The 15,627-nt window shown below is 40.2% G+C and overlaps 1 protein-coding gene across 1 annotated transcript in view; it reads left to right on the forward strand.

The window, feature by feature from the left end:
- Positions 1 to 15,627, forward strand: part of LOC126235406 (glutamate receptor 2-like) — an 82,376-nt gene that overhangs the window by 25,852 nt on the left and 40,897 nt on the right. Inside the window, exons 4-5 of the mRNA XM_049944128.1 lie at positions 4,140 to 4,310; positions 7,410 to 7,633. Coding sequence (XP_049800085.1) covers positions 4,140 to 4,310; positions 7,410 to 7,633 — 395 coding nt within the window. The remainder of the gene's footprint in view (positions 1 to 4,139; positions 4,311 to 7,409; positions 7,634 to 15,627) is intronic.

Consider the following 15,627-nt stretch of genomic DNA (forward strand, 5'->3'; position numbering starts at 1 on the left):
CCAGATGACGGATGGTATTGCCGGTTGTCATTACCTTTCTCGTGGCTAGCTAAATGAAACGAGTAAATGCATCAACCACAAGAAATATATACCTATTACCATTTTTTGTACGGGGAAGAGGCCCCAGATAATGGGGAAATTCTCTTCTAGCGTGTAATGTAATGAATCTTGACGGGTATTTGAATTAGGATTAGCCATCCTACAGTCACGACACTGACCGACTAATTTACTTATGTTGGAGCTCAAATTCCCCCAATTTAGATGCTCCCTCTTTTCATGATTGTTTTGTACGTTCCCAAATGGACTCCAAATCAGGGTTTGTGAAGATAGTGACAGGGTCAGATCCTGGAGGAGATAAATCTTTAATTTACCTTCAGTGCCGGTTCGGTAAGACAAAGACATTCGTTAATGGAAAACCCTAAAATCTGCTGGGTGTCATTACGTTGCTGTTTCATCTTATTTAACTATGCACCTTGGATCCGTTTATCCTTCACGGTGTTTCTCTCGAGACTGTAGAAACACACAACGGTTTCTGGCTGACTTGCAATTCTTGGGTTATTTCCATCTCACGCTGAAACATACCCTAACAACCAAGCGGGGTCCGTTTTATAGGGCTGGTCAGTACCCTAGTTGAAAACGAGATAATCCGCTTCTAGCTGTAACTGCTAATGCGCTGGATTGAATTTGACTTTCTCTAGGGCGAACAGTACAGCCAAGTCTTTTTCTTACATAATAAGAGATGCAAATATTTCAATGAAAGTCCCCTCTATTACTCTCTGCGCCCCTCACTTTGAGAACGACTGTATAACGGCCTGTTCGCACAAACCAAGTTGAACATGGCGCTATGGCTGATGGCAGCGTCCGTATCACTCCCCCCCCCCCCCCCCTCCTCCCACCCGTTCCGCCGTGTGTGACTGAAGAGGTCAGTCTTACTTCAAGGTGCGTTTAAATAGCCTAGTACACACTACTGATTACCGTTGTTCAAACCTCATGAAGTGTAATGCATGCCCTGTGCCCTCCAGGAAGTGACTCAAAGTGCAAATACAACAAACAACGGCAAAGTGGTGAGAAGTTTATTCACAAACCAGCTGTACCATTGGCCATAGTGGAATTCTTGAAAGAAACTTTCAGAGATCTGTCGGATGTAAATCTACTGAAGAAACGTCACCCTAGCCAGACCCAGAATCCTAACTAGTCCATCAACAACACAATTGGGCTATAATTCTAAACACAGTGTTTGTGTCAATTAGCACACTGCATTTTGCTATCTTTGATGCAGATGAAACGTTCAATGAAGGAAATGTTGCAACGTATGAGGTTCTGAAAAGACTGCTACAAACTGGTGGTCGTTTCACGTCAAAATAAGTGTTAAATTTAGATAAAGAAAGGATTAGGACAACAGAGGGAACTATTAGAGACTTTGAAACAAGAATAAGACATCGTAGAAAAGCAGAAAAAGGGAAACTGCAACATGAGATGAAAGAGCATGCAGGTAACCTATCATATGGAGCTGGGATGTCTTGAAAACTTAAATAGCTCTTTCCTATAAGCTGTAATTTTTAAGAATAAAGTGAACTTTTTCTCAGCTTCTACTTGCCAGAATTTGCTCAAAATTACAGGTTATACACATTGACGTATTGTGCACATATTAATACAGGGATTTTCTTGTTTTGTACATCTCAAAGAAATTTGAGTCTTAGATACATAGAAAAGTGTAGACACTTACTTTTATTTTCATGTCCATCTACAAAAATAATTATTATCTTAAAATTAATCAAAATTCTTAGAAATCCGTCAGTCAAAGTTATTAGAAATGTGTGACCTATAAGTCAAAGTTATTCAAATTTTTATTCCCAGCGGTTTCTGAGAAAACGTACCTTTTATATGGATTAATTTTAAGTTATTTAAAGTAACGTTTTAAAATCAATCTGCAGCCCTTCAATAACAACAAATAATGCCACTTAAATGCTATAAAAATGTCAGAAAATAACTCAGCTTTGGCATATATTAAGGAACTGTAGAGCTGGCTAATATTAATTGTAAGATACCTATTTAGTGTTTTGGTTTGTGTAGGAAGAATCTGTCACGATAAAGTGAATGGGTCCAAACTGTTAAAGGAATATGATTCTGGGAATATTTATTTCGTATTCTCGTGTAATCTTTTTAGGATATTTGTTCTTTTTTCTTTCCCTTTCTGTACGTTACTGTGATCCGCCTCTTCCAAAATTTTTGGTAAAAGATAAGAGGGGTTGCAGGAGTCCAATTCAACTAACAGAACTTATTCAAAGAAAGGAAACAGGCACAAAACTCAGTGTAATGCAATAAACTGACAACATCCGTGATTACTGTTGGTGTGTAAAACACACGTTGAACCCGAATTCCACCGACAAAATGTTGGGAGTTGTTCACGGGTATTTTCTGAGTATCTTGGCGCAGTGGATAAGTAGTCTCCAAGGGCTCATTACAGAGTAGTGATGTAATAACGATTTATTAGATTTGCTAACCCAATTACCTTGTAACATACAGTCCTCAGAAGTTACAATACCCCTAGTTCGCTAACCCAATTACCTTGCAACATACAGTCCTCAGAAGTTACAATACAAAACACAGCAACCCTAAAAAGTACTGTGATGTGGTTCCTGTGGCTGTGAAAATAGCTCATTTTGCTATGTCTGAACGGAACAGGTTTATTTCCAAACAAAATACATGGCAAATAACGTCGACATCTGTACTGTCCTGCAGATATTTTAAAGCAATACAGATAGGTAAATGAGGGTAAAAGTTGAGACGTATCACAATTGCTATGTGCCGAGCCACGGAGACAGTGGGTCCGCTATACCAGTAATACTCATAAAATATTTGTGAACAGCAGCAAAATTTTGTCAGTATAGTTCAGGTTTCTCCCTGTATTTCCCTAGTATTCAATACAATCATATCGATATCTGTGATTTATGGATTAAGTAAAATGAAGAACTATGCTAGACAGTGTTTTTGTTTCGATTTTTAATCACTCCTTAACGCGTTCATTAAAGTGCGGTAAAAAGTACCTGCTAAAGTGAACTGAAAAAGAGGCCTGTGGTCAGGCACGCCACAAAGCACGCAACGGTGCTGCACGTAGAGAGCGAGCTATCAGGGCGTCGAGTCTTAAAACGAAATCAGCACTTCTTGCCTTTTGAGGGACTTCTGCATTCTATGCCCTGGCAGTGAGCAACACGAAAAGACGGAACCTGTAATTATGGGTGAAAAAATTGACGAGCAGATGGGAGTATAGGGGAAGTTTGACTTCCCTTTTAATTTAAACTTTTATGAAAGGACGAATAGTCGTTCCCAAACCAACTGAGAAAAAGCAAAGGTAATTATCGATTAAAATGTAAATGTGCTTCTTTAAATGGTTTATTCGTTATTTCTCTTCCCTATGTCGTTACAAATATTTCGACAAAACTTCATTGTCCTAAGATCACTCGTTTTACATGGAGGCCCTCTCGAGTAGCAAAAGTTTAATTATAATCATCGTATTCTTTCCGTACGTAAACATCCTCACTGTGTGCACCATTTCTCTTCCCGGCATCAGTGCAAATTTCTAGGCGGTACTGTGAACGCAGAGTTCTAATTTTCTTTTTAATTTCCTCCTCTGTTACCGGCGGCCCACATTCTTTTTTAGGTACAGCCTATATCATTTCATGCTGTATCACGTTTTTGCTGTTGCGATGCTCTTTACTTCTCATGTCAAAAAGACATTGCTTCAATTTATATTGTCAGTTAAAACACACACACGTATTTTTTTGTGAAAAGTTGTTATATTCTACCTTCTTTCTCGACGAAACCACTTTGTTAGGGAGCCGTGGGAACTATGAAATGCATATCTGCAGACGTCATAGTTTGAAGGCACATGTCTGAGCAAAAGCAGCGACTTCTGTCGGAAGAATCAGTGCAACATTGTATGCACTTGCACCCACAGATATAGAATTGCCTCTGGTTCCGTGCAACATGCAATAGCAAGGGGGCGGGGGGATAGCGAGTTTAGCCAGTCTGCGCAACTCTGTGTATTCGTGTTGCGCACTAAGAGGAACATGTAAAGAGGTACTGAGAGCAACAGCATCGAGTGTCTACGGTTCAGCGAGTGCGTCTGTTCCGGACAGGTGCAGTTTCGGAGGCAACGAGTTCTTCGGCAGCCGGCTTGCGAACGGCACTTGGGAAGGCCTCGTGGGGCAACTGGTAAAAGGCCATCTGGACGTCGGGCTGGCGCTCATGATGGTAACACCGGAGCGCCAGAGTGTTGTAGACTTCTCGCTGCCACTCACCTTCTCGAGGTAAGTCATCCCTGGTTAAACTGAGAGGCTTCCCTTCTCATACGGCAGTTAAGCACAAACGTTCATGAAAACTCCAACACGTAAAAAGACCCAACTGAATGCAAACGCTGGAGATGTTCAGTATGTCTTCTAACAATAAACGATTAGTAGTACAGAGTAATGACATGCTGCCTTTGTTCACTAGGAGGATCAGCATTAATAACGATTTCAGTGAATGAAACTAAAACTAAAAGGAAATGTAAAGCCAAGTACTATTATGTTTCGTTAATGTGTACAGCTGCAGTATGAGATGTTTGCACAGGCCATGGTGATCAGTCTCTAGGAAAAGGGTATGCTCCTCAGACAGTGTGATTGATGTGTGGAACCACTAGATAGCAAATGTCCGTACCCAGAGATGAGTGTGTTAGGGACCGTAGAATGTGACTACAGCTCAGAATAATCATCATTTAGCACCCACAGGCATAATGGATGCTACTACGTTATCGTCAGTGTTTTGTAAGTTTCGATTCATTTCGACCGTGCTTTTTGGTAATACAATTTTCACAAGTGTATAAGACAGACTCGAAGCCCACACCAACCACTGTAGTACAAGTTTATATGCCAACTAGCTCCGCAGAGATTAACAGATTGAAAAAAAATGTATGATGAGATAAAAGAAATTATTTAGATATTTAAGTGATACGAAAATTTAATCGTGATGGGGGACTGGAATTCCATACTAGCAAAAGGAAGAGAAGAAAAAATGGTAGGTGAATGTGGACTGGGGGAAAGGATTGAATGAGGAAACCACTTGATGGAATTTTGCACAGAGAATAATTTAATCACCGCTAACATATGGTTTAAGAGTCATGACAGAAGATATTGGAAGATTTCAGATTAATTATATAATGGTAAGACAGAGATTATGGAACCATATTTTAAATTGTAAGACATTTCCTGGGGCAGATGTGGACTCTGACCACAGTTTATTGGTTATGAACTGTAGATTAAAAATGAAGAAATTGCAAAAAGATAGGAATTAAGGAGATGGGACCTGGAAAGTTGGAAGAACCAAATGTTCTTGAGAGTTTCAGAAGGATCATTAGGCAACGGTTGACTAGAAAAGGGGAAAGAAATACAGTAGAAGACAAATGAGAAGCTTTAAGAGATCAAACAGTGAAGGCAGCAGAGGGTCAAATAGGTAAAAAGACAAGGCCTATTAGAAATCCTTGCATAACGCTGGAGATACTGAATTTAATCGATGAAAGGAGGAAATATAAAAGTTCAACTAAAAAATGAGATTGATAACAAGTGAAAGTGCAAATGTAAGGATTTAGAACGATACTTCTCTAGGAGAAAGACAAATACCGCCCACAGGAAAATTAATGGGACTTCTGGAGAAAAGAGAAGGAGCTGTGTGAATATCAGCAGCTTAGATGGAAAACCAGTCCCAAACAAAGATGGAAGGAGTATATGCAGTAACTATATAAGGGAGATGAATTTGAAGGCAATGTTATAGAAATTCAAGAAGACATTGATGAAGATGAGGTGGTAAATATGATACTGCGAGAAGGATTTGACATAGCACTGAAAGAGCTAAGTCGAAACAAGGCCCCAGGAGTAGATGACATTCCGTCTGAAGTACTGATACCCTTTAGAGCGCCAGTCGTGACAAAACTCTTCCATCTGGTGATAAAGACGTATGAAACAGGCGAAATACCCTCAGACTTCAAGAAGAATATGATAATTCAAATTCCAAAGAAAGCAGGTGCTGACAGGTGTGAATGTTACCGAAGTATCAGTTTAATAAGTTAGTTTTGCAAAATACTAACATGAATTCTTTACAGAAGAAGGAAAACTGATAGAAGCCGACATCAAAGAAGATCAGCTTGAACTCCGGAGAAATGTAGGAACACGAGAAGCAATGGTTATAGTATTTGTAGACTTAGAGAAAGGTTTTGATAATGTTGAATGGAATACTCTCTTTAACATTCTGAAGGTATCAGGGGTAAAATGCAGGGAGCAAAAGACTCTTTACAAGTTGTACAGAAACCAGACGGCAGTAATAAAAGTCAAGGGTCATGAAAGGGAAGCAGTGGTTGAGATGGCTGTGAGACAGGGTTGTAGCCTATCTCCGACGTTATTCAATCTGTACATCGAGCGAGCAGTAAAGGAAACAGAGAAAAATTAGAAGTAGGAATTAAAGTCCAGGGAGAAGAAATAAAAGCTTTAAAGTTTGGCGATCACATTGTAATTCTGTCGGAGACAGCAAAAGACTTGGAAGAACAGTTGAACGGAGTGGACAGCGTCTTGAAAGGAGGATATAAGATGAACATAAACGAAAGCAAAACTATGATAACGGACCGTAACGGAATTTAATCAGGTGATGCTGAGGGAATTAGATTAGGAAATGAGACACTTAAAGTAGTAGACGAATTTTGCTATTTGCGCAGCAAAATAACTGATGATGGCGGAAGCAGAGAGGGTATTAAGTTTAGACTTGCAATGGCAAGAAAAGTGTTCGTAAAGGAGAGAAATTTGTTAACATCTAATATGGACATAAGTGTTGAGAAATCTTTTCTGAAGGTATTTGTCTGGAGTATAGCCATATATGGAAGTGAAACATAGACAATGAACAGTTTAGATAAGAAGAGAATAGAAGCTTTTGAAATGTGGCGCTGCAAAATAATACTGAAGATTAAATGGGTAGATCACGCAACTAATGAGGAGGTATTGACCAAAACCAGGGAGAAAAGGAAACTGTGACACAACCTGGCTAAAGAAGGGATCGGTTGATAAACACAAATTATGAGATAACTGGAGATCAACAATTTAGTACTGGAGGGAAGCGTGCGCGGTAAAAATCGTAAAGGGAGACCAAGTACAGTAAGCAGTTTCAGAAGGATGTAGTATGCAGTAATTTTTCAAAGGTGTAGAAGCTGGCACAGGATACAACATGGAGAGCTCCATCTAACCAGTATTCAGCCTGGAGACTGTCACAACAACAACAACAATATGCATAAGCTGAAAGCAAATGAATTTCTCTTTTTATCTTAGAAATAAATTTTCATTCTGTAGTTTACAAGAACTGATATTATGATCCTTATGTTGTGGTTGTAGGCTGATCCTATTCCTTCAGGAGCCGAAGGAGGAGGAGTTTACATGGGATAACTTTTTACGGCCCTTTGACAGACGTCTCTGGCTGTGCACCATCACCGTCATAGCCATCATCTGGGCTGTCCTCAGAATTCAAAGAAGATACAACAGAGGTTTGGGATGTCATGGCGGCTACAACCAGACGTACAGTGATATCTTACACGTCGCAGGAATATTTCTCATGAGAGGTACAGGCCATCTCTTATGCATTTTTTTAAAAATTGTGGCTAGAGTTACTTTGCATGAAAGGAATCAGTTCTATTGGATTATGTGTGCATTGTTGTTGTTGTGGTCTTCAGTCCTGAGACTGGTTTGATGCAGCTCTCCATGCTACTCTATCCTGTGCAAGCTTCTTCATCTCCCAGTACCTACTGCAACCTACATCCTTCTGAATCTGCTTAGTGTATTCATCTCTTGGTCTCCCCCTACGATTTTTACCCTCCACGCTGCCCTCCAATACTAAATTGGTGATCCCTTGATGCCTCAGAACATGTCCTACCAACCGATCCCTTCTTCTGGTCAAGTTGTGCCACAAACTTCTCCTCTCCCCAATCCTATTCAATACCTCCTCATTAGTTACGTGATCTACCCATCTAATCTTGAGCATTCTTCTGTAGCACCACATTTCGAAAGCTTCTATTCTCTTCTTGTCCAAACTATTTACCGTCCATGTTTCACTTCCATACATGGCTACACTCCATACAAATACTTTCAGAAATGACTTCCTGACACTTAATAGGATGTGTGCATAGGAACAAATAAACAAAATAGTAGCTAAGCAAAGAGATGAATTCACATTTATGTTAAATGACCCATGGATTGGCACCCATGGAGAGTGAAATGAGACATCAGGGCGACAGTAGATTTGTTCAGTTAACTTGTATATTCCGGCCCTTGGCTACAGTACATCAGGAACAGCTTGGTGACGGCGTCCAGCTGCCTCTCTTGTGAAACCTTGCACGTTCGGCACTGCTGACAGCGCAAGAAGCGGAGCCAAGTGTGGCGTCACTCGAATACTGCTGTTAGCGATGTAGGCTCCATTATCTCACACGCTGTTCCATTTGATAACAAACCACTCCAGTTTAACTCATGCCTGTTTGCTGACGCTAGCTTCCCCTGCTCGAAACAACTAGCCACTACTACCGTCTTGTCAAAGGTAGAGTGCAACCATTGTGCATCTACCTGCTGAAAGTACAATCCCAGCTCGATCACTTCTTTGTTGCGTTCTCTTATCTGCCTTCGTCCTATTAGCAATTTCACTATGCAGGAATCCTGCCCCTCTCTTATTACCATATTCGCACAGACAGTGATTTCCCCGCGGTGGAATTTTGTAACTTTGCTTCTTCCATTTCTACACATCTTTCCTCGTCTTTTTTAATTAATAATAGTCGTCGCGTTTTCACTCTTACAAGATTCTTCAATATCCTCCACTTGACAGGATGCGTATGAACTGTGTGGCACTCGTGACGTTCTTGTTTTCCTGCTACTGGTATAGAAAACGAAATGTAAACTTTCGCTCCATTAGTTCTCACATGTACTTTGGCTACCTTGAAGTAAAAAGATAAGTTTTTGTGCTCAGGTTTTAAAACCAACCCCCGCTCCGGTGGTAGTTCCCTCTGTACTTTCCTCAGACCCTCTAACTACTGCTCAGGCGACAATAGGTTTATCCCCAATTGACCTCTTGCACCCTGCTGCATAGCCTCCTGTAATTCTGTTACTTCCCTCGTGCTTCCCAAACACTAACTTCTACACACTGCAACCATTTTGTCATTACTACTTGTCTATCTAAGAGTTCTACTTCGGTTTGCAGTTCCCTGACATTCTGATTAACTGACTCTTCTGCAGCTCTAGTGTACCGCATTACTTCTCCAGCCAGTTGTCGTAGTAGTCGTGTGTTAGTCAATATGGCCTTCTCTGAACTTTTAATATGCGTACTTGCGTAGTGTGCCAATCACTCACGGCTCTTTTCCCTTTTCTCTACTGATTAACCCCTCCTACGGTGTCGTTTACCGTTTGAATGTTTTCTTCATCAACAGTGGCAAGTATTGTTTTCATAAGGCGATCTCCAGCGTCGATCCAAGTCCTCTTTCTTTGCATGTGTGCAATAACCACCAGTATCTGGGTCATCTAACTCCTTAATTTCTCCTACGCACTATGTACTCTCTCACATACCCTGGCACTTCTTTTGAGTATCCAGTGCCTTTCCGTTCTCTGATTAAATTTGCCGAACGCTTCATCCAATCTTCTCACCTCGCTATGCATCTCCCATGCGTTGAATACTACCTGGTGATCACTACGTCTTCCTGCTCGGCGGACAACTCTTCACCTTCGAGGTGCTGGTTCCGTAACGCTTCCACCCCAACGAAGATCAGTAGTCCTGCTGTGAACCACATCATCTCGCCTTCTATGCACCTCACCTACAGGCAGGAACGCCTATTTCCTTCCTCCCCCTTAAAATCATTGCTGCTCTACAGCTGCTTTTACTAATTACACTACACCTAACCTAAAAAATATTAAATGACCCCTCCAGGGCCATAATCCATACGGGATTTACCGTTTCATTCACAACCACTTGTTTATCTTTCAGATTGATTCACAACCACATGTTTATCTTCCGAGTCATTCACAACTTCTTGTTTATCTTCCTATATCTTTCTCCTCATTCTCCTTTTCTGAACCGCATCTCCTTTCCCAGGAAATCTTTTGGACTCCCTTGAAAAGGTTTCAACCGCCCTACATGTACAACTGTCGTTCTCATCGGCAACTGCAGCTTGAAATTTGGTGGGTGACATAGTCTCTACCATTTGTTATGACCCCTGATACTTTGCAAAAAACTTCTTTGTCGTTCCCTTCGGCGTAGTCAAAGTTGATAGCATCACACACTGACCAAACTTATCCTGTGTCATTCTTGCCGTATGGCGCAATGCTTCTTCCTGTTTCTTCAGAGCTCGTGTATTTGTCCTCTGTACACTGTTCCAAATTTCCCTAATCACTCTGAAAATTCCTTAACAGACTCTTCAGTCTTCCCTTTCTTCGTTTTCAATATGTCGAACAGTGACGGCATTTTACGACCATTTACTACTCCATATGGCGATAGTCCTGTATTCCCATGCTGCCTTGAGTTGTAGGTGGAGAAGATGTACTTTATATAGGTATCCCAATTTGTGTGATGTGAGTTACCGTAGTATCCAAACGTATTTCCGATTGTCCTATACACCCTTTCAATTCTTCCGTTTGCTGTAGATGGAAAGGACTCGCCCTTAACTTCTTCCCGGCTCGGCCAGGGATTTTCTCTGTCTCTTGATGACTGTGTGTTGTGTGATGTCCTTAGGTTAGTTAGGTTTAAGTAGTTCTAAGTTATAGGGGACTGATGACCATAGATGTTAAGTCCCATAGTGCTCAGAGCCAATTGAACCATTTAACTTCTTCACATTCAATAACTTACAAAATTCCTTGAACAGAGCTGACATGAAGTTCGTTCCCTGGTCTGTTCCTATTGTTTCAGGCAGTGCAAGGTTCAGTACCCAATTATTCACAAGTGCTTGTGCCACTGCTGCTGCCTGTTGGATTGGTATCGCGACGATTTCTACGTATCTTTAAAAATGTTCTTTGTTTATGAGTACGTACTTATTTCCTGCAAGTGTTTTACTGAATGCACCTAAAACGTCAGTTCCCAGAAATTCTAATGGTGCAAATGCTTCAGGTAACCTGTGCAGTAGAACTCTTGGTCGGCACAGATCCGCTCTCTGTGCGCACTCTATGCAATTCTGAACGTACTGCCGTACGTCCGTCTGCCCATTCCTCCACCAATACCTTTTTGCTATTCTTCTGCTGGTAGATCTGCAACCTCCATGACCCGCTAATATGTGATCCTCTATTCCTTGGCTTCAATGGTACCACTATCAACAGTCCCAACTTGGTTTCTCTGAATAGCAGCTCGTCCTACATAGACAACTGTGACTACTTAAAATACTGTTTACATTAGTCATCCTCTCCCTATGCCATTTCCCATTCCTTATGCTATCTGCATTACCGTGCTTCTTCCCAGGTTTTTGTGTGACTTCGAAATCAAATTCACTTAGTCTTAAGCCCACCGCGCCAAATTTAGAACCTTTTTCTTTTAAAATGATGTCAAATGTCTGGCAATATTCGCAAACCCTTTTACTAACCGGCGGTAATAGTTCGCAATTCCTAAGAAAGATTGCAACTTTTTTACAGATTACGGGACATGAATTTCACATACAGCTCTAATTAATCTTCGGTCTGTCTTAACCTCACCCTAACGTATGATATGGCCCAGGTGTACCACCTCTTCCACGACAAATTTAGAATTTTCTATACTCAGTGTTAACTTCGCTGCTTGTAACCATAGGAGTACCTCCCTCAATCGTTGCTTATGCTGTTCCATATCACTCCCATACATGACTGTGTCATCCAAATGCACTGAGCATTGCCGTGGTTTTAAACCTTTGAGTACTCCATCCAACAATCTCTGAAACGTTGCAGTTGCATTTTTAAATCCGAATGGTCCGGAAAACGCTCTTTTGTGTCGATAGTGTGATGCAACCTCTATCTGGTGATAACCAGTCTTCAAATCTATTGCTGAAAATATTTGGGTTCCCTAAATGATCCAAGGTTCCTGTGATGTTTGACAGATGGTAGGTGTCCATTATTGTCTTCGCATTTAGATGTCTCCTCCCGGAAAGCTAGACTCAACATTGATCCAAAGTGATTTCCCAGTACCCTTAGGTACACAGTCGTGTGAATAAATTCTTCATGTGACCGTTTGCAGTTTAATTGGCTCGTCTTTGGCAACAGACTCCCTACATCGCTACACATGCAATGGCTTCACCTAACATATTTTTTATCAAGTTTCACTCTATGTTGCCGAAAATCGATTACGGCACAATGCTGACATAAGAAATCTGATCCTAGAATCATGTCGTGACCCTCACTCACGTGTGACACAATCTCTTCAGGCAAAAGTCTATGTCCACCGATCCTAAAGGTGTGACGTCTTGACCACCTGCTCCATTACACTCTGTACCATTGCTTGCATTTCACCAGTTCACTACTGGCAACAAACACATGCACCCCTGTGTGCAATAACATCCGGCATCTCTTTTTTCCTACTATTCCTCTTATAGCACAGTCCACCTCTACATAAGTTTTTGTAGCATCCAATCTTACTGGGAATGACTAGAAGAGGGTCTGGGGTCCCATTGGCGTTTAATACCTTATTCTTCCCAGTCCTCTACTTCTAAAACTGTTACTTCCTCTTACTTTATTCACATCACCCTGAGGCTCGAGACACTACCTCCTTACATGTACCATTCATCCACACCTGAAAAAATTTATATTACCTACGGAAACTGATGGACTTGCATTCCAGTCAACAAATATATCTCCTCACACTCTATAACTAACTACACTGTTGTGCGCAGGTCCTTCGGACCCCCTGTCTGTACACGCTTTGACGTTTCCACATGCAACCCTCTTAAAAAGCATCAACGCGAGTGCCCTGTACGCAGCATTGACTGTAACATTCTGTCCTAAGTCATATGCACTTCCATTAATTTTCCTTATCCTATCGTGTGGCCGCAACAGCTACTACCCCTAACTGTTCCCTATAGTGTCTGGCAGTATATAGTGTATCTATGCATTAACCAACAGCTACTACCCCTAACTGTTCTCTATAGTGTCTGGCAGTATATAGTGTATCTGTGCATTAACCATTCTTTAAATTCTTCGAATATTGTGGCTCCCTTAAGACCTTCTATATACAGTAGATAAGTTTTACTTTCCACACTTAGTCTCAGTTTTTCAGCACTCAATAAGTCCTTATCAGACCAACTTCCCACTTCAGCCAGATTTCCAAGGACTCTCACAAAGGACTCATTGCCTTACCAGTAAAGGAGCAATTAAACTTGCGACTGACAAATTTACACCCCAAAGTGATAACTGTGATTATACCAACCCACACAGTTCTGTATTATCCACTGTTTGTTGTGCTACCTTTTCTAACAACATTCTTAGTGCTTCCGGCTCTGACATACCTGCATCTCTGTTTCTGTCGAAGCTTTGCCCCTGACAACATTCATTTTGAGAACTAACATTCACAAGACAAGGAAACAAAATATATTAATTTAATTCTAACGTCTAAATCTGAGCCATCTCGAGTCCTGGCTTTGACTAGCCTTATGCCCTCAACAATTTCATGTACAACATTTAACTGGAGCTGATTCTGTACATTGCGCTGTTTGGCCATCAAGGTTACACTGTGCATATCTAACAGGCACTAACCAATTGTGACTTCCATTACATCTATAAATAGACAAATCCACTGGTTCTCTATTCGAAACAAAATCTAGTTTGCAAAATACACCACTATCAAATCTTTTCTCCGTGACCAAAATACAATGAAAAATTTTTGGTCTCTGTCTACCTTAGGTTGAAGGTTTAGATGTCACACTAAGGTGGTGACATCAATGATCTGACACCAGTGTTAGATGAACCATGGACTCCCATACATGAAGAGTGAAATGAGATCTCAGGACAACAGTAGATTTTCTTGATCAACTATTTATTCCAGCCCTTGGCCATAGTTCATCAGGAACAGTTTGATGGAGGTGTCCAGTTGACTCTCATGCGAAACAATAGATGTCCGGCATTGCTGATAGTACAAAGAGCAGGAGTGAGCTTGGCATGACTGGAATGCCTCTGTCAGCAATATCTCCAACTGTGACCATGAGGACAGCACAACTGCGCAGCTGACAATTCTGTGGCTGTGACCTCCCTCCAGTTAGCAGGCAGCTTTATGCTGCTTTCGTAACTTGAGGCTGGTTGCCTTATGCCATGGTCGAACAGCGGACCCAATACTCCATTTCAGGATGCCGCTCCAGAGTTTAAGAACTCATGGTGTAGACTATGATACAGAGACGAGAATATTTTTGTACATGAATGGCTGAGTACTTATATGATCCAGTCTATGTTCGTTTAGGATTTAAGGCATATACTCTAAACACTTCTATGGTGGCAAATGAGGAAAGGCTTCCATCCTTCTGCTAGCATATTGCAGCGTTTGCTGTTGCTATAATGCACCGAGTTGGCTCTACGTGACAATGTTGTCAGCCACATTTTGCTTCGCAACACATAACACTCTTGCCTGTTTGCAGCTGGCTCTTTTGCAACTCACTTCCACTCTGGCATACTTTTGACCAAAATCGATATGCTACATTTAGAACACTTTTTGAGATATGTGTGTGTGTAACATTGAGATATTATGAGAATTAAGAATTACTTGTAATCAATCATTATTCCTTACAGACATATGGAATTACGTTCTGAACTTTTTAATAAATAAAGTTAAAAATAGTAAGAAACATAAATTGTTTGATAAATCTTTAAAAGGTTGCACTACAGAGCCATATCTTCTCTCCAGACATAAATAATGTAATTGACTGATTTCCTATTTTTGTACAACATTTATATTTATATTTGGTGGCTGAGCTTTTGAATAGGAACATTTGGAACAATACCTTCACATAAATAAATGGACCATTTTTCAGTCTCTGTCGTTAAAGTTGTAAGTAATAATGTATACTAAACATTTTATTTGCAGGTTATTGATACAAAATGTGAAATGAATTTAAATTATCTATCAGGTGGATATCATAACATTAGATATTTAGGTATTTGACAAAGATATTCTAAAAAAAGTAAATGGAAAATATTTTTTATGAGATTTAAAGTTATGAAAAACGAAAAATTTACATAATATGCATATATGGAGGAAGTGAGACATATTGATATGTATCATATTAAATGGTCTTGAGAAAATTAACTGAAGGAAATTGTGTGAAAAACTTTTACAAAAATGTCTGAACACATAAGGGTTTAAGGAAATGAAAAATGGAAATCGTAAACATGAAATGGAATTTTGTTCTTGTTGGTTAATTTTCTTTAAACATAATCTAGTAATTAGAATTTTACACAAAAATCAGCTATTAATAAGCAGCTGTCATCATATTTCTCTATGAAAATATTTTTTCTTAAAAAATAATATTGAAGTGCAAAATTTTTCGTTTATGGTGTGTCATACATTATCTTGACTACTTTTTAGCAAGACAGACCTTATACTTGTATAAGAATATTATCATTCCCATTTGATACACGAAGAGAT

Source organism: Schistocerca nitens, chromosome 2 (assembly GCF_023898315.1).
Source record: "Schistocerca nitens isolate TAMUIC-IGC-003100 chromosome 2, iqSchNite1.1, whole genome shotgun sequence".
In the NCBI taxonomy this organism is placed as follows: Eukaryota; Metazoa; Arthropoda; class Insecta; order Orthoptera; family Acrididae; genus Schistocerca; species Schistocerca nitens.